This window comes from Zalophus californianus, chromosome 16 (genome assembly GCF_009762305.2).
Source record: "Zalophus californianus isolate mZalCal1 chromosome 16, mZalCal1.pri.v2, whole genome shotgun sequence".
Lineage (NCBI taxonomy): Eukaryota > Metazoa > Chordata > Mammalia > Carnivora > Otariidae > Zalophus > Zalophus californianus.
The window spans coordinates 17,797,891-17,821,476 of record NC_045610.1 but is presented as its reverse complement, the minus strand read 5'-3'; the positions used below and the strand labels follow the sequence as shown (position 1 = coordinate 17,821,476).

At 60.1% G+C, this 23,586-nt stretch overlaps 1 protein-coding gene across 19 annotated transcripts in view; it reads right to left on the bottom strand.

Annotated features, from left to right (window-relative positions):
• Nucleotides 1-23,586, bottom strand: part of MYO18A (myosin XVIIIA) — a 94,937-nt gene that overhangs the window by 5,712 nt on the left and 65,639 nt on the right. For 9 of the 19 annotated variants that reach the window (XM_027624723.2, XM_027624725.2, XM_027624728.2 and 6 more), the window contains 22 exons: nucleotides 22,863-22,928; nucleotides 19,839-19,967; nucleotides 18,993-19,136; nucleotides 18,518-18,607; nucleotides 18,268-18,387; nucleotides 17,948-18,059; nucleotides 17,404-17,561; nucleotides 17,026-17,180; nucleotides 15,137-15,260; nucleotides 14,840-15,040; nucleotides 14,164-14,274; nucleotides 13,604-13,708; nucleotides 13,176-13,322; nucleotides 12,660-12,773; nucleotides 11,186-11,302; nucleotides 10,921-11,004; nucleotides 10,360-10,497; nucleotides 7,811-7,996; nucleotides 7,347-7,486; nucleotides 6,464-6,508; nucleotides 2,903-3,025; nucleotides 300-1,576 (listed from right to left, as the gene is read on the bottom strand). In XM_027624723.2, the coding sequence (XP_027480524.1) occupies nucleotides 304-1,576; nucleotides 2,903-3,025; nucleotides 6,464-6,508; nucleotides 7,347-7,486; nucleotides 7,811-7,996; nucleotides 10,360-10,497; nucleotides 10,921-11,004; nucleotides 11,186-11,302; nucleotides 12,660-12,773; nucleotides 13,176-13,322; nucleotides 13,604-13,708; nucleotides 14,164-14,274; nucleotides 14,840-15,040; nucleotides 15,137-15,260; nucleotides 17,026-17,180; nucleotides 17,404-17,561; nucleotides 17,948-18,059; nucleotides 18,268-18,387; nucleotides 18,518-18,607; nucleotides 18,993-19,136; nucleotides 19,839-19,967; nucleotides 22,863-22,928 (3,882 nt within the window). In that variant the 3' untranslated portion in view covers nucleotides 300-303. Of the gene's footprint in view, nucleotides 1-299; nucleotides 1,577-2,902; nucleotides 3,026-6,463; nucleotides 6,509-6,609; nucleotides 7,115-7,346; nucleotides 7,487-7,810; nucleotides 7,997-10,359; nucleotides 10,498-10,920; nucleotides 11,005-11,185; nucleotides 11,303-12,659; nucleotides 12,774-13,175; nucleotides 13,323-13,603; nucleotides 13,709-14,163; nucleotides 14,275-14,839; nucleotides 15,041-15,136; nucleotides 15,261-17,025; nucleotides 17,181-17,403; nucleotides 17,562-17,947; nucleotides 18,060-18,267; nucleotides 18,388-18,517; nucleotides 18,608-18,992; nucleotides 19,137-19,838; nucleotides 19,968-22,862; nucleotides 22,929-23,586 lie in introns of those variants that run through there. The other 10 variants (XM_035724446.1, XM_027624729.2, XM_035724451.1 and 7 more) reach the window with 7 other exon arrangements.

The following is a 23,586-nucleotide window of genomic DNA, read 5'->3' as shown; positions in this document are numbered from 1 at the left end:
TAACGGAGTTAGTATGAGGATTAGGTGAACGCAGTGTGGCGAATATCTAGGGGAGCCCCCGGCTCACGGTAGGGACTTAACACGTGTGACCGGCCGTCCTCAGCAGGATCAGTCGCCAGGGCTCGGGGCTCAGAAGGACTAACGGCTCCACTGTCCGAGGCAGCCGGAAAGCTCCCTGAGGCCAGGCGCGCCCGCCAGGCCTGAAGGAGAGGCCCCGGTCGTGGCGGGGGTGGGGGGGTGGGCGCACGTTAGTTCACACCGAGCTGCACGCTCCATGCTCCGCGCCAGGCGCCACCTACTGCACTAGTCGCTCTCGGGCCGGTACAGGTACCGCATCATCAGGCTGTCCACCTCCTTCCTGCGCTGCTTCTCCTCCTTCCGAGACTGCCGAGACTGCCGAGACCGCCGGCCGGCCCGGCCCGCCGCCTCCTCTTCTGCAGCTGGGCCCTTCTTCACGCTCGAGCGGCTGTGGCCTGACACGGTGGAGCCGCTGGAGGTCGACGAGGACTCCGACTCGCTCTCCGTCCTCTCTCTTCTCGATTTGGATTTCTTCTTGCTCTTTCGCGAGCGCCCCTTCTTCCGCCGCTTGGGCTCCGAGGACTCCTCGGAGCTGGAGATGGAGCTGGAGCTGGAGCTGGAGCTGCTCCGTCTCCTGCTCCGGCCCTTGCGGCTGCTGCGGGGCCGGGAGACGTCGGCGGCCGAGGCTGAGCGGCGGATGCCGGCCGCCCGCACCGGGAGCCCCAGCTGGGCGCTGCGGACACTTTGGATGCTCTTCCGGTCATCCTCCTCCGAGTCGGGCTCCAGGCTGCTCCTCTGGAACGGGACGGGCTTGTAGCTCAAGACCTCATTGATGGCGGCCTCCAGGTCGGGGTCCAGGTAGGAGTGACGGCTGACCGGGCGGATGCCGGAGCCAAGAGGCTCGTCCGCGGCAGAGGCTGAGCCGCGTGGCCGCGGTGGCACCGACAGACTGCGGGCCAGCGACGGGTGGCTGTACTGGGAGTGGACCTCGCTCAAGGCCACACTGGCTCGGTCATCCCACGCATCCAGGCAGCTCTGGCCCAGGGACAGGCGGGAATCGGGGCTGTCCCGGCCCAGGCCCGAGGCCCGGCTCAGGGAAGGACTGAGGGTCCCGGAGAGGGTATCTAGGCGGGAGGCGCTGCGCCGCGAACTGGGGGAGCCCGAGAGCGAGAAGCTCATGGACGAGCGCGCCCCGTCCTCACCAGAGCCACGCCGTGTGGCCGAGGAGGCCCGGCTGGTGGGGGCAGAGACTGTGGAGGCCCGGTCGAAGTCTGAGCCCCACCGCTTCTCCAGCCCCCGGCCCAGGCGGCTCGGGGCCTCGGCGCCGGCAGAGCCGCCTTCGGCCGGCTCCTCCCTGGGGCGCGTGCGGGTCTTCCGGGGGGGCCTCTCGGGGGAGGCTGGCCTCTCGCTCAGGGCGGTGAAGAGCGAGTCCTCGTCCCCGGTGCCCCCGATGGAGTCCTTCAGGGTGAGCCGTTTCCGGTAGCTCAGGGAGCTCAGCGCCGAGGCCGGCCTCTCCTCCGCCCCCTTGCCCTCTTTGCTGGAGCTGTTGAGGGCCGTTCTAGGGGAGGGAGGTGAGGCCGGGAAGAGAACCAGCAGTGGATTAGAGGGAGCACAGAGAGAATGAGAGAGAGAGAGAGAGAGAGAGAGAGAGAGAGAGAGAGAGAGAGAGAGAGAGAGAGAGAGAGAGAGGGAGAGAGAGAGGAGCCTGCATGAAACCCAGGGAATAAAGACACAGGGGGAGGGAGGCAAAGGGAGCAACCAGCAGCACCCGGGGAAAGTGGCAGTGAGAGCACTGGAGGAAATGAAGCAAAATAATTTGCGTCAGTGAAAATAGCTTCATGGAGAATGTCATGTAAATTAGACCATTGTTCTATTTCATCACTTTTCCCCCTCTAAAACGTTTAGTTCAATTTATTTCATTGTCAACTACCTGGAGCCTTGTGCCACGCTGCGGTGAACGGCAGTGGGGCGGGGAAGGCAGCATTATCTGCGGTAACAAAATGTTGTTTGGCTGAATAAATTAAACCAATTAGAGGGGGCCGTGGGGTGCTGGTGGTGAGTGAGGGGCTGGACTTGGGAAGAGGCCTCAGGGTAGTGGGAGGAGGGGGGGATTACTTGTCAACCCAGCCGGCCCCGCTGACTCTGGGAGGGGGGTGAGGAAGGGTGTGCCCTGGGGGGGCGGGGATCAGGTTGGCTCTGAGTTGGGGAGAAACTGGGAGGCAGTGAGGAATGGGGACCGTGGAGCCGGATTCCGGTGGGAGCTGTCTGTGTGATCGTTAAGACGGACTGGGCTGGACAAAGGGGGAATGAGTCCTGCAGAGGATGGGTGTGAGCAGGAAGCATGGGGGGGGGGGCGGCGAGGGGACCTGGCGAAAAGATCAGAGGAAGGAGAGAATGGGCAGAGAAAGAGCAATATGGCTGTGATAGGCGAGTCAGGGGGACCAGTGCCTTTTCTGCTGCTCATCCCGTTAAGATTTCAGAGGTCCAGAGCCGGCTTGAGCCAGCCCTGTCCAGGGTTGTGGGGTCTACAGACTCCTTATGCCCCATTCCAGTCTTGATTCCGGGCCCCAAACTTTCTGGTGGTTCAACCACCATTTGTTGAATGAGTAAGTGGGGATGAAGTCAAACCTGCAGCAAACCAAAGCCCGGAGCCTGGTAGGAAACCATTACCTGGGAAAAACAAGGGTGCTGCAGACCCCGACTAAGAAGACACTGAGCCTCCTGTGCTCATTCCTCATCCTGGAGGCATGCCTGGGCCCCGCATACACATGCCAGGCAAGAGAGGCTGGTACCAGAGGCCTGGCCTCTCTGGGATCGAGGCACTGCTCCTTTATCCCTGGCGCATGGGGTGGTTTTTCCTCCGAGCTCAAGGCCACGTGCTCACCTGGAACTCTTCAAGCTGCCATCATCGGAAGCTGCCTTGGAAGGCCCCTTGTTTTTCGACAACCATGACTTGACCCCGTCGACCCGGTCCTCCAGCTCAGAGTCCACATCGGAATCCCCCTCGCTGTGGGATGAGGAGCAGAAAGGTAGGCAAGGCCGGGGAGGAAGAGCTCACCCGAGGCCCAGTAGGGAGTGCTGAAGGGGCAGCAGATTTGCCTTGAGGTGGGGGTGTGATGCGGGGTGGCATGCACATCAGTGAGTCAGAGAGCAGAACAAGGGAGGTTAGACGGGGCGCCCCATTCACGAGGACCCTGCCCCACTCAGCAGGTGACACTTGTGAGAGCCACCAAGAGGACCCTGAGGAGCGTAGAGGTACCTCCCATTCTACTTTCGGTGACAGACTGCTATTGAGCCAAACAAACCCAATGAGGGTAACAGGGAAACCATCCATTTAGGAGTTCCAGCTAAATGGCCGCTGGTTAAAAAGACCAGTCCCAGGGCGCCTGGGTGGCTCAGTTGGTTAAGCGACTGCCTTCGGCTCAGGTCATGATCCCGGAGTCCCGGGATCGAGTCCCACATCGGGCTTCCTGCTCAGCAGGGAGTCTGCTTCTCCCTCTGACCCTCTTCCCTCTCATGCTTTCTGTCTCTCATTCTCTCTCTCTCTCAAATAAATAAATAAAATCTTTAAAAAAAAAAAAAAAAAGACCAGTCCCAGGCCATAGGCTAATCCCTGAGGCCCACTCCGTTTCTTGTCTGCCCACTCCCAGAAATGTGGCCACAGCTGCGGCCATTTCGCATGCCTTCGCTGCAAGAGCCAGACTGCGGGCCATGGGGTGTGGGGAGGTGGGTGGGGGTGGGGGGAAGGGCATCGTTATGCCTTCAGTTAGCTTGAACTGGAGGCTCCTTGGCTGATGGTGGCGCTGAGTGCGACCAGCCAGATCCCAGACCACCCTGCGACTTCCCTGGCCCTTAGGAAACAGAAGGATGAGGAGGGGGCATCCGCCATTTCCTGAGGTGCTGGCAACGGCTCTGGGATTCAAACTGCGTCCTGGAGATCCATTTGAGCCCCAGAAAGTCCCAGACAATGGCTGTCTCTCCCAGGTTCCTCTTCCCTCCCTCAGGCAGCCTCTAGCCCTTCCTCCTCAGTTGTGCGTCTGGCCAAGCCGGCCTGAGCCCTCTCTACCGGCAGAAAAGCCCCAAGGAGTCCGATTTGGAAGCTGGAGTCGTGGTGACTCCTTCACAAAGCAGCGGGGGCTTAGGGACAGCTTCTGAGTGAGAATGCTTCTAGAATTCTGCAAAATGTCTGCTCCCACATTCCCCTGCTACAGAGATGCTAAGGATTTTTCCTTGATATAAATTTCCTTTCATCTGTGTCAACACGAGCAGCCCCATTCCTGAATTATGTTCTTGAATAAATAGCCATACAGGCATGTGTGTGCGTGCATGCATGTGTACACAGACACACACACACACACACACAGACACACACACACACAGGAAACCACCAGACTCCGTTCTGGGGACTGTGAGAGAGCATGACCTGTTGGGAGGGGAACAAAGAGGCATATTTTATGGGCTTCCACCAAATACAGAATTATAACAAGGACAAGGCTGGCTGATGCCCCGGGTAAACAGGAGTTTAGCAGAGAGCCCCGAAACCACTAATGCAAGCCCCATGCCTGTCCGAGCTTGGCAGATTTACTGTGGTGCACGGGCCCCACGGAACGCCAATACCACCTGATTTATACACCCGTGCAAAAAACCTCCTTCTGTAGCTTCAGAGCCTTTAATTTATCACCCCCGTTCATAACCATATTGATTGCCTTTAGAAAGGAGGTGTTGTATGCATCGCAAAATCTATGTCTACATGTTAAAAGTGTTTCTGTATAAATCTCCCTTAATACTGCACTGTTTACTGCTTTCATTAAGGTTATGGCAATAACAACTGTATCTCTAAGTAAATCGAAACATTATTTTTCTGCCCGCCTTAGCACACTTACTCGCTCTCGCTCGATAACTTGGGAGCTGGGGCCCCAGAGCTGCTGAGCACGGAGCCACACCACCTCTGCCATCAGCGGGACTGTGGTGAGGACTGCACGCCCCAGTGCGGCTGCGTGAGTGCACACCGGGGTGTGTGTGTGTGCGCGCACGTGCGTGCATGCACGTGCCCATGCCTGGCAATGGTTTAGAAGATGATCTTAAATGCGCATTTTATCAGCCCTCGAAGCTCCTCCAGCCCAAGGATGGCAGGGCTGGAACACACAGGGGACAGAGCGTCGTGGACCCAGAATACGAATTTTCCTCCTTCCATTCAGAGCAGCGAATGGATGGAGACGCCAGCCTGCCCGCCCTCGCCTTCCCTTTAGTTTCAAGCATATAGACGGTGTTTAGGTTCTTTTCCTTAAATAATCAGGCCCCTAAACAAACTCCAGGGGCAGGCAGGCTCAGGGGGCAGTTGAAATTTTAAATGGTCGGAATTAAACCCCGAGTCAAATACAATTTATGTCCAGGCTCATGTGCTATTAGTTAACTGGGAGCCGAATCGCGGGGGAACAAACAAACGGAGACAGGACGGCGGGGGATATTAATTGTGTGTGACAACCGGGCTCCAGTGGCCCTCTATCACTGTTACACACTATTACATTTATCATTAGCTCTCCCGGAGTCCTGTGCTCTGCCACCCGCCCATCCCGGCCAGGGGAGGAGGCCTGCCAGGCAGGAGAGAGTAGGGGGAGGAAATCCAATGCCACGCTAAAACAACAACCTCCAAACAAACAGCCCCGAAGAACTCGACAGAGGATCACTCTGATCCGCCTCCAGCCCTGCGCCTCTGCACCCGCTGTCCGGCTCCCACCCAGAAAGAAGCAATCAAAAGAGAGAAGGGGGATTTCCTGGGCTCCCCACCACCTGACAGATGACAGCACCAGCGCAAGCGCCCGGGGCCTCCCTCTGCCCGAGGTGCCCGCGGGGAGCAAAGGAAACACGTCGGGCTGGGTTCCCTTCGCCTGCCCCTGTGGAGCGGCCCGTGACAGCCGGGCTGGATGCCCTTCTCCAGACAAGGAACTGCTAGATGCCCCAGACCTTGTACCCTTGTCTGCCACAGGAAGGGGGTGGACCTTTTCAAAACGAAAGCTGCCCGCTTCTTTCAGGCGGCGCAGGCTCCAAAGGAGCCCCAGGGTGTGGACAAATCCAGCCCAGTCAGATGTTCCCCCAGGGAAACACGCCGGGGAGGCAGCTCTGCCTGCTTTCTGAGGGAGGAGAGGGCTGGAGCTCAGGAAGGCAGACTGAAGCTGAGCCCCCTTTTCTGTGGGAGCCCCCATCCTGCCCACCCAGGGCGTGAGCACGCCTCACTGCCTGCCTTCCACCTCCAACGCAGGGCCCGGCCCCTCGCCTTGCCTCTCCTCAGGACAGAGTCAGCAGTGTTAGCGAGGGACTAGCTTGGAGGAGGTGTGAGAGGCTGTGTCCACGTGCGGCATGCAGCGGGGGCCCTGGGTGGGAGCCAGTGTTAGGGGCGGTTAGACACCACGGGAGAGGCAGAGAGCGTGAGCGCTCCAGTCCTCACGGTTTATTCTTTCTTTTCTGATACTTTGTCACCATGTCCTGCAAACTGGAAACAGAAAGAAAATGGTGGGCAAGAGGGCCAGAAGAAGAAGATCGAAAAATCAGTGGGCAAACCAAGGTGGACCTCTCCCCTGAGGACCCCTTTTTCTTCAGCAAGAGATGGCTCTGATTGGCTGAGACCAGCTGGGGGTGGGGTGGGGGGAGTGGCAGTGCTGTCTTCAGAGGGAGGTCTGGGTTGCCCCGGGGCACCGTTTTCCTGCCCTGAAGGAGCAGGCTCCCTGTGTGGGCCGGGACCTGCCTGCAGGATGGGGCACCAGCGCTCGTGCGGGAAGGGGGCAGGTCTGGGGGGCCGGGGTTCTGTCCAAGGAAGCCCTGGGAGCTTCTCCAGGGCCCGACCCTCACCCCCCAGAGCTACCGGTCTACCTGCCCTGTGACTTCCTTCCTCAGCCTCAGACTACAAATCTCTCTCTCTCTCTCGAACCATTCCCCGGGTGGGTTTTATGAGAGAACATCTCTGGCATGGTAACAGGGCACCACAGGCCTTAAATCTCTGCTTTCCCCAGAGTGGGGCAGGCACCATCGGAAATGCAGCTAAACGGGGGAATAACTCATCGTGACTAGGCAGAGCTGGAGAGCCAGGTTCCTGGGAGGCCTGGGGAGGGAGGACAGGGAGAAAGAGGGAGGGCGTCTCAGCCAGGGGGCACCTGTCCTGCCCTCGGTCAATATAGGACAGGGTCCGTGCTGGGGGCTGGCAAGGAGGGAAAGGTGGGCTTGTGGCTCGGTGGCAGGGAGACAGAGGTCGCGGCTGTTCTGCCTTGCGGCCTGCCCCAGAGGTGGTCAGAGGGCCTTGGTGCAGGCCGCCGCTGCCACAGAGGACCCCTCACCTGGTGATGAGGTCCTCATTCTCGTCGCTCTCCATCTCGTCCTCGATGGCAGCCTGCAGGTCCCCAATGCGCTTGAATGCCAGTTTGAGATCGGCCTGCAGGCTCTGGTTAGCAGCCTCTAGGCTCTCCAGATCCATCTCCTAGGAGGAAAAGTGGGCAGTCCGGTTCAGCGGAGGGCTAGTCTCTCATCCAGGTGCTCCAGAAAAAGCCGGCTTCAAGTGTCTCCTGTGGAGGCTGCTGCAAGCCTGGGCTCGCCAGATGGACACCCGGGTCCCGCCCTTGGCCCCTGGGCCTGCCTTCGGGACTTCCTGGACCGTCTCCTTGCCACGTTCCTCTTCCTTCCCAGGATCTAAACTCCGGTTTCTTTGTGGCCCGCCCCCCACCCGCCCAGCGGGGAGGTGTGTGCATAACAACCACTCAGCTCCGGGGAGGGGGTGGGGAGGCCGCGGGCTGGGCTGCATTACCAGTTCATGCTTCTTGCGGCTCGCCTCGGCCTCCTTCCTGGCGAGCTCGCCCATCTCCTCCTTGGTGTCCCGGAGCTGCCGCTGCAATCTCTTGTTCTGTTCCTTCTCCCGGTTTTCAGCTGCGGTGCGCTGATCCCGCTCCTCGGTCAGCTTCTCCATGTTCTCCTTGAGCCGGCTGGCCAGGCTCTGGACAGGGAGGTAGGGAAGAGAGGCCCATCAGCTAGGCCGGGACAGGGGGGAGGCTCTGACTCCGAGCTCTGCAGTCAGGAGGCCTGGGGTCCAGCTCTGGCACCACCGCTCACTACTGTGGGCGGGCAAGAACGAAAGCCCTCTGAAGAGGCTTCCTTTGCCTTTCTATAAAATGGGAAAATAACACCTACTCCCTCAGGGTCTTTTTTTTTTTTTAAGGTTTTATTTATTCATTTGAGAGAGAGAAAGAATGAGCAGTGGAGGGAGAGGTAGAGGGCGAGAGAGAGAGAGAGAGAGAGAGAGAGAGAGAGAGAGAGAGAAGCAGACTCACCGCTGAGCAGGGAGCCTGATGCAGGGCTCCATCCCAGGACCCCAGGATCATGACCTGAGCTGAAGGCAGACGCCCAACCGACTGAGCCACCCAGGTGCCCCATCCCTCAGGTCTTTTAAAGATTGAATAAGGTCAGGTGCGTGAAGGCAACTGCCATGCTGAAAGGTGCCATCATCATCATCATCATCATCATCATCATCATCATCATCATCATCATCACTACCAAGGCCAGAGGAGTGCTCTGGCTACAGCCTGGGCCTTCCCATACTGACACCGTGTTTGGGGCCTCTACAGTCAGCCCCGCTTCCCTCAGACACCCTGAACCCAGCAGCTCCGGAAGCTAGATCCTGCAGTCGAGGTAAATGGTTCGAGAGTTCCTGGATTAGGAGACTAAAGAGTCATCAGAGTCTAAGCACACAGCCGTCCCTCTAAGCCTGATGCATCTCTCTTCCTCCAGAAACTTGGAACACATTTTTCCCTACCAGGCCATAGGCAAGAAATGACCTGGAGGTTGGGACAGGGTGTGAGGGAAGGACCTGTTTCCGGTTCGACCGCAGACGGGCCCTGGGGTCTCCACCTCCGGGCCCCCCAGCCTCTGTGTCTCTAATATAATGGCACTAGACTACGCGATCTCTAAGGGCTGTTTGTGTTTAACGTTTTGTGTGTCTAAAGGACAATCCTGCCTTTCTGGGCAGATGGGATACAGACATAAGGCTGAGGAAAGGGTCTGAGGCCCAGAAGAAAAGGAGACAAGTGCACAGAGCTGCCCCAGAGCCACCAGGTCAATGGCTTCTTCAGCCCCTCGATAGCTCTGTGACCACAGGCAACCTCCTTAACCCTTCCTGCATGCAAAATTGGGATCAAAATATTACCGACTGTCCTGGGGTTGTGGTGGGTGGAACAGGAGCATTACTAAGTCTCCCCTAACTCTCCCTGGCTCTCCTGAGGACCGGGACCTTGTCTTGGGACGTTCCGCCGTATTCTCTTCCTACGTCAAGGGGACTACTGTCCCTTCAATGCTCGCTGTCAGCCCCAGAGTCACCTGTTCCCATCCCTACCCTGGTGCCGGCTCCGCGGCCTCGGGCTGCTGGGGGAGGCGGCAGGGATGCTCCTCAGCACGCACACCTGTGAACACAGTTCTCACGGAGAACTGTCGGTGCTTTGACACGTGTACAAGCTCGAGCGGGAGGAGAACTTAAAAATAGGGCGAGAGGAGTGTTCACCCAGAGCCGATTCTGCCTGCCTCCTTCTTCCTACCTGCTCTACCGGGGAGGGCGGGGCTGGGCGTGCTGGCTTCGGGAGCCTGGAACTGAGAGGGCGGCATTTGGAGCATGGAGATTCCGGGTGGAAGGAAGAACAAGACAGAGCAGAAGAGGGGCGAGCAGGAACAGGAGAAGGGTCGAAGGCAAGAGTGACGAGCAGAGGGAGGGGGCGGGGGGATGGGGAGAAAGGAAGAAGTGGGGGGAGGGTGAGAAGGAGAAATGCAAAGGGACAGGAAAGAAGGGGGCAGACATGGAGACGAGCAAAGAGAGAGGAGTAAAAGCAGAGCCGGGAAGGATGGGAAGAAGTGAGGAAAAAAGGCAATAAAAAAGGGAAGGGAGAGAGAGCGCGAGCAAGCGCGCGGTGGAGATGAGAGAACAGACTTCAGCCCTCACAGAAGTGGCGCCATCCGCTGCATATTTATGACCCTGCCGGAGAGCAAGTGAGGGGACCGGCGGGGGGAGCTCATGGTGGAGGAAAATATGAAGACAAAAAGCTAAGCTGCTCCGGTCCCTTGGCAGAAAGCAAAAACGGAAACAGAATGTAAAGCAGGCTGGCTCCACGGTGCCCAGAGAGCAGGCGGGGCGGGCGGGGGGAAGGCACCCGCCCCGTCAGCTGGCCTGGCAGCTTGGCGGGGGGGGAGGGAGGGGAGGGGGGAGCTCTGAGGAGCGGCCGTGGCCCGCCCAGCGCTGCCGAGCATGCGTGGCTCCAGCCGCCGGGGCGGCTCTACCCTGCTCTCGGCTGCGGACCAGGACGAGGGTGCACCCACCTCCAGCCTCTTCACTTGGGTCCTTTCGAACTCCAGGCGGGTCTCCAGCTCTCGGATCTTAGCTTCCTGCCTGCTCACCAGGGACTTGTCCACCATGGACTGTTCCAGGAACTCCACTTGGCTCTGGAGGGCTTGGAGCTGGGGGCGGGGGCAGGAAGAGAAGAAAGAACTGAGCCCCGAGGGGAGGGGGCAGAGTGTGGGCCGGCAAGATATCACCATGGTGACCAGAAGGTGGAGGGAGGGATGCACAGGGGAGGTGGAAGGATGGGGCCCCGAGCCAGAGGCACTCCCCACCCGGCCCAACGCTGGCAGATTTTGCCCTTTGGAGAGAAAGGAAAAAGCCAAGGACCAGAGAGGGAATAGAAATGTGAAGTGAGGCAGCTGAAGCCAAAATGTCTACTCTGGTGATATGGCTCCAGGCCTAGGCCTTCACATGCGTTGACGCTGCTCTGTGGATTACTGACGACCGAGGGGCGCTTGCTATCCTATAAGCTTGGGGGTTCGTCCCTACATACAGTGACCCCGCACCCTCTTTCTACCAAGGGAGACCCTGGTCCCCACCTTCTCCTGCAGCTCTTGCTTCTCCTTGTTGGCTTCTTCCAGCTGAGCCTGGAGATCGTTCATCTGCGCTAAGTCTCGCGAGGCCTGGGAAAGGAGTGAGCGCTGAAGCGGGATCCCCCGTGAACACAAACCCCAGCCCGCCACATCGCACGCCCAGTGCTGTGCCAGGGCCCGCGGGCCCGCCGCTCCCTAAAGAAGTGGCCTGTGGGGGCTCCTGAAGAGGACCACAGGGACAGCCTCTGTGGTGTGGGGTGTGGTGGGGCACCTGAGCCACGGCCGCCTTGTGCTTCTTCATCAGCTCGTTCATGTCCTCCTGATCCTCTTCCAGGCGGCTCTGGATCTCGTTCTTCTCACGCTGAAGGCGGCTCAGCTGCTCCTCCAGCTGGACGGAGGCAAGACAGATCAGAGGGCATCAGGCCTCGCATGCCTCATGGCACCGGGTGGCAAGTCTGAACTTCCCCACGCCGCCTCCAACGGGACGGGGGTGATGATGGGGCTGGGCCCGGCCACTGGAGCGGGGTCCAGACCCAGTGGCGCTCAGGGAGCTGAGGGAAGGCTGTCTTTGCTGCACAGGCAGACCCTGGGCTAAATGACAGCTGCTTCCTGGCAGCTCTTTGAAGGCTAATGAGAAGGCAGAAAAGGTCTGCCCAGAACAAATGACCCATCATCCGGGCACCAGCAATCTAGGCCCTAACCTGCATGCACTCTGCCCCCTTCAGGCCTCGGGGAAGGGCCCCTCGAATGTGCGAGGCTCTCTTGGCTTGGATTCTCCTCTCCCCTGGGATGGCCTGCTCCCCGGCCATCCGGCCCCATGGCCAGTCCACTCCTGGGGGGAGGGGAGGAGACAGCCAACAGCAGCTTCAGGAAATGAATGAATCTATTAGCCTGTAATTCCAAACCAAAATCACTGTGTTGGCTCCTTCTCGGCCCCATCCATCTTGTTAGCCGGCTGTGGGGAGCTGGGGAAGCCTCCGCCAAGAAATTTATTAACTCGGATTTAAATAAAATGGTAATTTTATAACAGCCTTTTTTAACACAATTAAAGAATTTGAATTACTCACCTGAAAACTGCTGAGGAGCACAAATGTCATAGAGATAAATCAAGCCCGGGAGATTGGCATCTCTCAGCAGATGGGTGACCAGCTTGGTGGGGGAGGGGGACCACGGAGCCCAGAGCCAAGCCCAGCCTCCCCGCTGCCCCATTCCCTGCCCAAGGAGGTACTGGTGTCCGCATCCCAGTAATGCATTCCCCGGGGCCGATGGACGGGCCGTGGGAGTGGTAGGGAATTAAAAGGGAAGCTTTAAATAAGAGCTCTAATTAGCTGCCGCTTGGGCTTGTCTGTCAGTGGGCTGGCCAGGGGAAGGGGAGGGAACCCGAGCCATCCCATCCTCTTATCGGCGCTTCGGCTAATCTCCAGGCACCTGTTTACATCCCTCAGCCACATTAGCTGCCTTTATTTATGATGTCGAGGCCTGCGGCCAAGCTCCCACAGGCAGGTGGTTAAACAGGGAGATGGGCCCTTGCTGGCTCCCTCTTCCACCTCGGCGCCCCCCCCCCCCCCCGCCGGCCTCTGCTCTGAGTGGGGAGAGGCAAAGGAGGGGAGGCCCGCTCTCCCTGCAGAAAGCCCTGGTGTGAAGGGAGCTGGCTGGGGAAGGGCCCCCGTCTGTCCCCGCTCTACTCTCCCTCAGCACCCCCCCCACCCCCGCCCGAGCCCGGCCCACACACCCCCGCCCCTCACCGCTGTCTTGGCTTTGGCGATGTCATCAATCTGCAGGTGCAGGTCTTCAATCTCCACCTCCATTGCCTTCCGAGCTTTCACGGCTGCTGCACAGGTGAACTCGGACTCCTCCAGCTGGACACAGGGCCGCCCCCGCCCCAGGGAGAGACGTCAGCCAGGCCCCGGGCAGCTGGAGGGCTGGACAGGGTGCTCGCAGGGGAGGAGGAGCCCAGGTGCTCCGTTCCCTTCAGACCCCCGGGCCGTGGCCTGTTGGGGCTGCGCACACGGGCGTCCCCCTGGGCCGGGAAGGCGGGTGCAGGGACCCATCCATGCCATCCTGGGGCTTGGCCAGTCATGCCATCTGGCATGCACAGATCCTAGGAGTCCGGTGGCTATGAGTGGCTTCTCCCCCTCCCCTGTTACCTTCCTTCTCAAGGACTCAAGAGTCCCCGAGGGGGGAAGGCAGGGAGAGAATGAACTAAAACCATAAGCGTGGTTTGCCCCCTGGAGCTGACCACCTCCTCTCTGTCCAGATACCTGGTTCTTTAGCTGGGCGATCTCCCTCTTGCTGGGTGCGTTGTTCTTCAGGTGGTCCAACATGATCTGAGCGTCGGCCAGCAGGGCCTTGGTGCGCTTCAGGTCCTTCCGGAGCCGCTTCTCGGACTCCAGGTCCCGCCGGCTCACCTAGGTGCACGGCAGAAGCTGGGGTTCTGGCCTCCACCACGGAGCCTCTTCCTGTCTTCCCCACGCCCGCTGTCCACCCCTGCTCTCATTCTCAGAGCCCCCCGAACACACAACAACAGAGGCAGTGCCGGGGTCAGGCCAGGCAGTGAGAGAAGCCAGGGTGTGCTCTGTGTGGTAATGACCCCCATTCTCCATGTGAAGACAGTGGGCTCCACAGAGCCCGGCCCCCCTCACCTCTGCCCAGCTTAGGATCCCTGAGATTCACCTCAGGCTCCGCTCACCTGGTCACTCAGCGTGGCGAGCTTGCTCTCCAGTTCCCGCTTCTCTCGCAGCACCTTCTGCTTATCTTCGTACTCCTCCTCAAGCTGCACTTCCATTTGTTTCAACTGGAGGGCCGTGGGGACAGAGGACCGTCGGTCCCTTCAGAGTCGGGTGCCAGCCGGACCCCTTCCCTTCTGGACCTCCCCACCCCGACCCTGGGAAAGCTGTGGGGCGGGCTGAGCAGACCCCGAATTCAAAGTTCCCAGGGTTTCAAAGCAGCCTGGGAGGGGGAGGAGGGATGGCAGGCCGTGCACCAGAGCCCCACGCCAGAGCGGGAGGCTTTGTTCCAGAGTGGGCAGGGCCCTGCCGGGCCAGCCTCGCTGACTGCCCAGAAAGCAGGGAGCATGCGTCCCTCAAAGGACGAGCTTTCTATATAGTCCCCGAGGGCACACATCCCAGCCAAGGCCAGGATCTCCAGTCCAGAATGGCATGGGTGGTAGTGTGGCTAAGGTAGGGAACCAGAAAACCCCTTACTTTAAAGCAGTGATGGGGGAAGCAGGGTTCGTACTGGACCTGTTACCTTCTTCTGACATGACTGCCGGGCCTCCTCCACCTCTTCATCCCGACTTTCCACCTCCTTGGAATGGGTCTGTCTCATCCGCTCCATCTCCATCTCTAGACGTAGCTTGGCCTGGAGGTGGTTGTGGGGAGGGACCAGGTTCCTTTCTGAGCAGCACCCCTGACCCCTGCCCACTGCGCCCTGATGGACAGCTCTCCCAGGGCTTGGGAGCAGGGAGTATCTCTGCCAGCACACTTCCCTGAGCCCCCGCCTTGCTCCTGCCGCAGCCGGCTTCTCCAGAGAAGCCAACCCCCCTCTCATTGGATGTCTGATGCCGGCCCAGAGCAGGCTGCCAGAGGTGGGGGCAGTTGGGCAGCTTTTCCGTTTGGCCTTCAGGCTCTAGCTCTCCGAACTGACACGGTGGCTCAGCGGCAGGCCGCGTGGGCTCGTGGCTTTCCGGCCGCCGGGCAGCCTGAGCCCCTCACCACTAGAGCTCAATCCAGATTTGTTCTTGTGGAAAGCCACACAAAAGCATCATTATTTTCACACTGTGTCTGGCACAGATCAGGTGCTCACTCAACATTTTGTGAGTAAGGGAACGACCGAGTGACTACACGTGGGAACTTGCCCCCCTCTGGCTACGCCCTGGGTTAGCTGTGGGGATGGCGGTGCCCCCCTCGGCCAGACCCTGCGGCACCTGCTCCAGCATCTGGATGGTCCCCGCCTGCTCATCCAGCTCCTCCTCCTGATCCTTGACTTTGGCCTCCAGGTCCCGGAGCTGTTTCTTGACCTTGGCCAGAGAGGCCTCATCCTTTGACTCTTGGGAAGAAATGTCCTGGAGCTCAGCCTCCAGGGAGACAACCTTCTGGGTGAATCCAGCAATGTCCATGTCTTTTTCCTGGAGCAAAAGAGAAGATGAGGCTGGCCTTGGGACCAGCTCTTGCCTGAGGCGGGAGGGAGCAGACGGGGCATGGATGACGGGTGGCCCACCCACCTCCAGTTGCTGCTTGAGGCTGAAAGCCTCGGCGAGGAGCGTGTCCTTCTCCCGCTGCAGCTTCTCCCGCTGCAGCTTCTCCCGCTGGGCCTCCTCATGCGCCTGGGAAAGCTCGCTGTCGAACCTGTGAGGGAGCAGGGACAGCCAGGGTGGCTCCACCAGGGCAGGGAAGAGTCTGGGTCTCCAGCACTCAGAGGCTGCCAGGAAGCAGGGCCATGGATACGGACAGGACACAAGCAGAGGGGGACCCCTCGCATAGCCCGGAAGTGGGGGGCAGCGGTGAGGTGACATCCAGGATCACAGGCCATCGAGGCCCTGCTAGCCACCCAGTCTGGGATGGGGGCGCGTTTCACTGAGTGGGTCCTAGGAGCCCTTATACTAGGTGAGTCGAGGAGGGGCCCACAGACTGGCTTCTGGGGAAGAGGTGGACAGACTCCGCTCCATCGTTGTCTTGACCTTTCCCATTTCGACAGATCAAAGCATGTGGGACCAGGGTGAGGGCAGGGTGGGCACCGGAATATGTAGAAATGGACGCCCTGCCTCATCTAACTCCTTTCCACAGTTCCACTTCGCCACTCCAGATGAGCAGCTGGCGTTAGCCCCCACCTCTGGGTGCCAGCCCCTGGCCAGGGCCACGTGGCCCAGCAGTACCGTGTCCCCACCAGGACCCCGCACCCCTCCCAGCCAGAAGCCAGCAGTCCTGCTGGGCCACAGTCCACAGTCGGGGCCTCTTTCTTGGCTCCTCTACCTCCCAGTCTCCTATTTCCCCCACCCAGTGACTCTAAATAAGGAGCAAATTGCTGAAATTCCTCTTAACACCTTCCCCAAAGAGCTAATAAGGTTCCCTTCGAAAACTGAAAGGCTCCCCCCAACCCAACCCCACATCAAAAAAAAGGTAAGCAAACTCCGGGCAGCTGAAATGAAAGCTAATGAGTTGCCCAGCAGGGCGTGCGGGAGATGGTAACTAGGCCAGGCTGGCACTGTCATGGGGGCGGGGGACTTGGGAGAGGGGTCCCACTAAGGGTGCCTCTAGTGAACGGGAGGGTGGGGGTAAAGGCGGAGAGGCACGGTACTGGAAGGGAGGCCTAAGACCTCCCAGCTCCCCTCACTTTGCAGGCGGCACCCAGCTGGGAGGACAGCAGAGTGCCCAGGAGGCCGAGGGTCACCCGGGGTCACCGGAAAGGACTCAGCTCTGCCCTGCTCACCCCCTGGGTCGTGGGTGTGGGGCTGTCCCTTCATGAAGGCACCCGGGGCCTCTGCCGAGAAGCCCTCCCCTGCAGAGGGGAACCAGGCGCTCTTTCCCACTCCCTGGGGCACCCTGCTGTTCCCAGGGTGTGTGGGTTCCCCGGTGTTGCTAATAAAGGCGTCCCATTCCCATCCCCAGCCAGGGAAATTAATTTAGATTGGATTTGATCCTGTGAGGGCTGCCCCCCTCCTTTGTGTCATTACCATAATGAGATGGAAGTGGCACGGTAGTTCAACAACATTAGTCAGGAGAGTGTGTTTGTGTGGCTGAGGCAAGCGAGACATGGCGAGCTGGGTGGGGGCAAGGGGCAGGGAGGGGCACAAGTGTTTTCTGCACGGGGACTGGTAGAAGCTTCGTCCTTGCTGGGCCCAGGCAGGGTGACGGGCATACGCTACGGGTAGCAGGTCCGGGGCCGAGGCCTGAGCAGGCCTGAGCAGGCCTTCAGTAGGGATGGGGCCTGAGGGCTTCTCAGAGGTCAGGAGTGAGACCTGTTCGCATTCCAGGCCAAGGGACCACGTCGCCAAGGCCCCCGGCCAAATTCAGGCCCTCCTTCCTTCTCTCCTCCCCGGAGGAGGAGGCAGGGAGCCCTGCCTGGGGCTGGTCTAGGAAGTCTCGTGTGCCTCGGGGCAGGGGACCCACCCACCTCCTCTGCTTCTTCTCCAGCTCGTGGTTGCGGACCTGCTGGCCCTCCAGGTGCAGCTTGGTGTCCTGCAGCTCGCCCGTCAGCCGTTGGCACTTCTTCTTCAGCTGCTGCAGAACCCGCTGGCTCTCGTCACCGTCTGCCTGCAGGTCCCCGAGCTAGGGCGCAGACAGGGTGTGGGGTCAGCAGCCAGGGAGAGGCCCGGAAGCATGCGTGGAGAAGGGGGGGGGGGGGGCGAGCGAGGGAGAGATCCAGGGATGAGGGATGGAGTCAGAGACACGCAGGGACCCGAACACACTCCCAACAACAGTTCGCCCTTGGGCATCCCCAGCCCCGAGGTGCTCCCAGAGCCCCGGCCTGCACTCCTTGCCCCAGCCTCACCCGCCTCTCCAGTTGCCTCTTGCTCTGCTGCTCCACCTCCAGCTTGTCCTCGAACTCCTGCTGGAGGCGCTTCTTGGTGAAGTCCACCTCGCGCATGGCTCGCTCGTACTTCAGGCGCCACTCGCCGCCTGGGGGGGTGTGGGGCAGGCAAGGGAGCACTGAGCGGAGGGGAGGAAGGATGGGACAGGGAGGGGCAGAAGGCGGCGTCAGCCAGAGGGACTCAGGAAGGTCTCTGGGAGGACGGCTTCCTCCCAAGCCAGGAAAAGACCAGAGAGGGCATGCGGCTATGTGTGCTGTCCTCTCCCCAGGGACCACCAGACCGTGGCCCTCAGACCCCGTCCTTATCACGGCTCTCGGGGCCCTCCATGATAACCTCCTGCGCTTGCTGGCACCTCTACTTTCTCATCTATTTCTGTCACCGTAGCCTGGTACCAGCCCGCAGAAGGGAGACAGGCCGGGGCCCAGCTGTGGTTGCCCGGGCAGCGGGGGGTGGTACCGAGCTTGCTGCTCAGGCCCTGCCGAGCTCCTCCAGCCTCAGACCCACCTGTGTCATCATCATCCACCTCCCCGTTGATCTCAGCTGCCCGGATGAGGCGGGCCTCCATCACCTCCATCTCCATCACCTCCATCTGCTTCTTCAGCGCATCGTACTGGGTCTGCAGAAGGGAGGCTTGTGAGGCTGCCATCCCAGTCCCTCCCTCAGGACCAGCCACGGCCCGCAGCCACGCAGACCCGGGCATGTGCTTCCCCCGGGCAGACAGGGGTGCTGGGCCACCTGTCCCTGGCGGCGGAGGCGGGGGGAGGGGGTGGTGGAGCAGATGGACACCAGAGCGGTGGTGGTCACTAGCACGGGCCTGCCCTCACCTGCAGCTCCTTCATCTCCTTTTCGGCTCGGAGCCTCTCGGCGGCCTCCGCGTCCAGCAGCTGGGAGGCGGACTCTCCCGTGTTACGTTCGTCAGTCAGCTCCGATGTCAGCTCCGAGATCTGGGGTTGGGGGGAGGGAGTCGCCACCAGTTGAAATGCCTGCCTCGCTCAGCTGGAACCCCAGGGGGGCCTCCTGGGCCTGGCACCCTGCACGGGTGGGCCAGTCGGCCTGGCGCTGGGAGTCACTCACCCGGGTCTCCAGCCGGTCATTGTTGAGCCGAAGCTCGTTCCGCTCCTTCTCCACCTTCTCAAGCTTGTTCCGCAGCTGCTGGATCTCCTCCTAGGGTGCAGTAAAGAGGGCAAAGTGAGCCGGAGGCTCTGCGAGAGGTTGGCGCCTGGACTCTGCACCGTTGGGGTGAATGAAGCCGGTGAAGCTTGGGCCAGGACACAGGGAATAGGAAGCCCCTGCCTCCCAGGGGCTCCTATCCCTAGACCCTTCCCCAGATGCTGAGGACGCCTGAGATTTTATACCAAGAAGCTACCCAGCAGCTTAGCCAGCGCCCCAGAGAGATGCCTTCTCTTTGACGGGTATCGTTCAAGGACATCGGCTCTCTGGACTAAATAAAGAGCGCTTGGGAGCCCAAGACAAGCCAGCAAGACTTTCTGCCCACAGGGATGAACTAGTCCTTTTCCAGCGACTTGGCCCTTCCTGAGCTGTTACGTACGTCTTTGTTCCGGATCTGCTCCTCGGACAGCTGTACCTCGATGAGGGGCCGCACAGTGGTAAAGAGTTTCCACCAGGCCCAGTCCTTCACCCCTTTGTTCTTCTTGATGTTCTTCTGCACACAGCGAATGGCCAGGTCCTGGATCTAAGTTGGGGGGGGGAGGGTAATGCACAGCAGGGGCTCTCAGGCCCAAGCCCTCCAACCAGGACTCCCCCGACCCCCCTGCTCCTCTGGCCACCTGATTCCTCTGGCCACCCAGCCCTCGCTCCCAGCCTCTCCCCATCCCTCCGAGAGTGGGCGGCAGAGAGCCTAGCCCTGGGAACACCGCACCGGGCACTAACCGCTCTGCCGTCATTAGGAATAATTTCATCTGCTTTATTTGCTGCCTGATTATTTCCAGCACCCTGGCCTCGATGTGCTATAAAACCTAATCTTGCTGAAACACAAGAGGCGGTGGTGCTGGCTGTTTTATGGACTTACTAATAAGAAAAGGAGTCGCTGACACAGCTCCTTAATCTTCATGGAGGAGCCTGTGATCCAGAGCCCACCTTCGTCTAGGCGCTGCCCCCCACTCCGAGCCCCAGGACCAGGCCCCATGGCCCCAGTGCTGGGCATCACCAGCACGCTCGCTGGCACCAAGGAGCTGCCCATTCCCCACCCTGGCCCAGGGCATGGTGGCCCCGGGAGGTCCCTGCTTCTTCTCCCCCAGGTGACAATAACTCCTGGTCCCAAGACCAGCCTCCTGCCCCAGCATGTTCCCTTGAACCCCCCACCCCCACCCCACCCCGGGACCTCTGCTCTGCCATCTAGGCTGGGGAGTGGGACAGAGATACCCTGGAACAGCACCTTTTTCTTCTTGAAGTGCTGGCGGGCCAGGTAGCCCCTGCAGGCCGCCTGGAACAGGGTTAGGTTCCTGCTGGTTTGCTCATCCCGCTGCTCCTCCAGCCGCGCCAACGTGCCGGCCCGGAAGAACACCTGTGGGGAAGCAGGCCAGATGAAGGCGGGAGATGGGCTGGGGGCACAGGACACCAGCAGGCCGGGGAGGCGGTCCTCGGCCCTGGGAAGAACCTGAAAATCCAAGGGAACAAGAGAGGAGGGAAGGAGCAAGGAGAGGCCCCAGTAAGGCTGAGGGAGGGGGCCCAGGCCAGGGGCTGGGGAGGTTTCTCCGGAAGAGGAGGAGTAAGGTGAGAAACCTCGGTTCAAAGAGAGCTAAAAGGAGAGGGAAGTCCAAGGGAAGGTATCTGGGACAAGAGGGCATAAAGCAGCCACAGTCAAATGGGGGACAGGACACCCCTCAGCAACATCTATGGTGGTTTCTTCCCGCAGGACCGCCAGCAACACTGTCCGTGCGCCCTATGCCCACAGCCCACCGGAGGGCCCAACCGCAGGTGCCAGCTGCCTGGGATCAGGCCAAGTGGATGGGGTGAATGTGTGTGAGGAGAGAAAGTTCCAGAAGCCGTGTGCACAGAAAGGGTGGGGCCCCCTCCCCACTCCGGCTCCTCTCAGACAGCCTCCTCTTTCATGTGCCAGCATCCCACCCCCACACACACACACCCAGGTTTCAGCTCACAAAAAAGCCAGGGGGGTGGGCGGGGGCTGGCCCAATCAAGGGACCTGTCCTACAGGTTTGGGGGCTGGAGGGCAGACGGGAGAGGAACCAGCTGGGCGCCCCCACAGCCAGAATTTCCTCTCGCTCTTTGGTGCTCTGAACTGGTGCTGGGTAAAGTCTTCCCTGCTAAGAGAAGAGGGGGAAATACATAGATGAGAGAAGACTCTGGGATCCTCACAGAGGGCAAAGAGACACCTAGGTGTGTGCCCACCTCCACCCTGCCCAGAACACAGAAAATTCCCTTCTGTGGGGCAAAGAGCACGGGAAACACTCAGAGCCAGTCTGTACAGTGTCCCTAGGCCTCCCTTCAGGGAGTAAGTGGAGAGAAAGCCTACACTTTCTGCTGAGAAAGCTTTGCCTCTGGCGACCGCACAGAAACCTGGTCCCCTGGGGCTGGCCTAGGAGAAAGCCAGCTCAGGTCCTCAGCAACGCTTGCTTCGCCAAATCCCACACTCGCGCTGAGTGCCTGGGGTCTCCCATGGGCCTCAAGCCCTACCCGCGCCTTGATTTCTCACAATGTGTGAGCTTGAGATTCCACCAGGGGGTGGGCAATATCCAAGTCCCCCAGGAGGCAGACATAGGGGCTAGTGGTCAGGGCACATAGCTGGTCTGACGGAGGCAGGAGAAGGGAGGTGGCAGGCAGGCTAGGGGCTGGAGAGTGGCCCCCATTCTCAGTGTCTCACAATGAGAAGAGAAAAGATGGCCTCAGGACCGGGGTGGGGAGCCTGAGACCTCTCTCATGCAGCTGTACCTTAGTGGGGTTAAGAGTCCTTTTGAGTATTGGGTGAAAGCTCAGGGCCCTCTCCTTCCCCAACAGACTCATCCATACAAATTTTACAAACAATATCAGGAGGCTCTCAAGATCCTCCAACACCCTGCCCGACCGAACCCTCAGGGTCCCGTGGGCTCAGACTGCGACCCCCTCCTCTGAAGCAATACGACGAACACACGGAATCTCTGCTCACCAGCCAGTCCAACCACAGCCTAGAGGCCCCGGAATTTCTCTCCCAAATCAGATGTGAGCAAACATCCAACTTTGCCCCTAATTTCTCTCTGAGCTTGAGTGGGCCCTGCGGCTTGTCCGCCTTGGCCAGGCACCTGGGATGAAGCGGAGGGTCTGAGATGTTAGCTGGCAAGAGGACCAGCCTGTACAGGCCCTCTCCTGCCCAAGACATGCCTTGGAGGAGGTGCCACCCCAGGGCCAGCCAGCAGCAGCCCAGCCTGCTGAAGGGGCAGGAGCCCGCCCAAGAGACCGAGAGGCTGAAGCGAAGCCTCTGACAGCAGGCTTCCCAGGGAGGAAGCTCAGCCGGCAGCCCCTGAGCTGACAGATAGCTGGGGATGGGGAGAGGTTGAGTCAGACCCAGCAAGAGACCAAACCCAGAAAAATGACACGGAAAGAATGAGACCACAGAACACCCAGAGAACAAGGAAAGACACAGAAAATGACAGAGCCAGGAACTGCCAGGGCCAAAAGGAGAGGGGAGAACCAGCAGAGACAAAGACACAGCCAGGGGATGGGAAAGCGAAGGGGCAAGACTGTGACTCGGAAGACAGAACGAGAGAACAGAGCGGACAAGCGACATCAAGCCTTTTTTTGCGAGCATCCGCGTCCACCTCACACTCCCCACGAAGCCCCGGCACCCGGAGGTCCCTCCTTCCCTGCTGACAGGTGGAGAGAGGTTCGGAATCCCCTCCTTGGCTCCCAAACACCCTCCCTCCCACCACGGCCCTTGGAGCACATACGTGGAAGCCACCCGTCCAGGCTTCCAGTCTGAGGAGAGAGAGGAGAGCAGGCCTCCTGCCCGCGGGAGGGACGCTCGCCTGACCCTTTGGCGTGGAGTGATGCGGCAGACTGGCACCTGGGCCCAGGCGTGCCTGCCCTTCAGACACCACGTTCCATTCAGGTGAGGAACTGGGCTTGTGGGCAGGTGGTGGGAGCACAGCCTTACCGCATCCTGCTTGCCCTTCTGGGACCCTGGCGGCCCCGGGAGCGGGGGCGCCTCTGGAACACTCTGCCTACTGCCTTCCTGCTTTGTCCAGCTTTCCTCCTTTCTGTCTTCCCCACTCCCCACACCGGGACTCAGGCCAAGTTCAGGGCCACCTTCCAACCCACTCCCCCTCCCGACGTCACAGGGGTGTTCATGGCTCTGAATGAGTCGGTTATTCAGAGGGAGGGAAGTCAGAAGGGGAGGGCCAGCCACTGGGACAGGGCGACCAGAGTGTGGGCCGGGCCCTACCGCCCTCCTGCAGTGACCACTCACCCGGCTCAGGCCCAGGCAACAGCTGCTCTTCTCCAGGTCCAAGGACTCCAGCAGCTCTTCCACCGCCTGCAGAGAGACGCCGCTGTCAGGGAGGCCAGGGGCCGCCCCCGTCTCCACGCAGGGCTTCGCCCAGGCACGAGTCCTTCCTGGGCCTCCGTGGAGGCAGTCTGTTACTCATTCAACAAGCACTTTCGGTGGGCTTCCACACTGTCAGGCCCTAGGTTAGTTTCTGGGGACGTAAGGATGACTACCAGAGCAATAAGTTGTCTTTGCTGGGGAGGGAGACAAGCGAATTAGTGAAGTACACAGAGGAGGAGGCACCTAAGTCACACAAGGGACCATGAAAGGCATCCTGGAGGAGGTGAGGTGTAGCTTGTGCCAAGTCTTCAGTTACAAGGAAGAACTAGCCAAAGTTGGGGAGAGGGCATTTCGGGCAGACGGACGAGCGCGAGCAAAGGCATGGAAGCACAAGACAAGAGAAAGGGCTGAGGAAACCAGGTAGTTCAGGAGGGAAGGGGGGAGGACAGTTAAGGTACAACTAGAAAGGTGGGCAGTAGCCAAAGAGTGGGGCGCCCGCGTGCGCTGGGAGCCCCTGGAGGGTTCGGTCAAGGAGGAACAGGATCGGATCTGCATTTTCCAGGGATCCCCCCTGGCACATGAGGGGAGAATGGACGGAGACCCCCCCCTCAGGCAGCTACTGCAGGAACTCAGAGGAGAGAAGGCC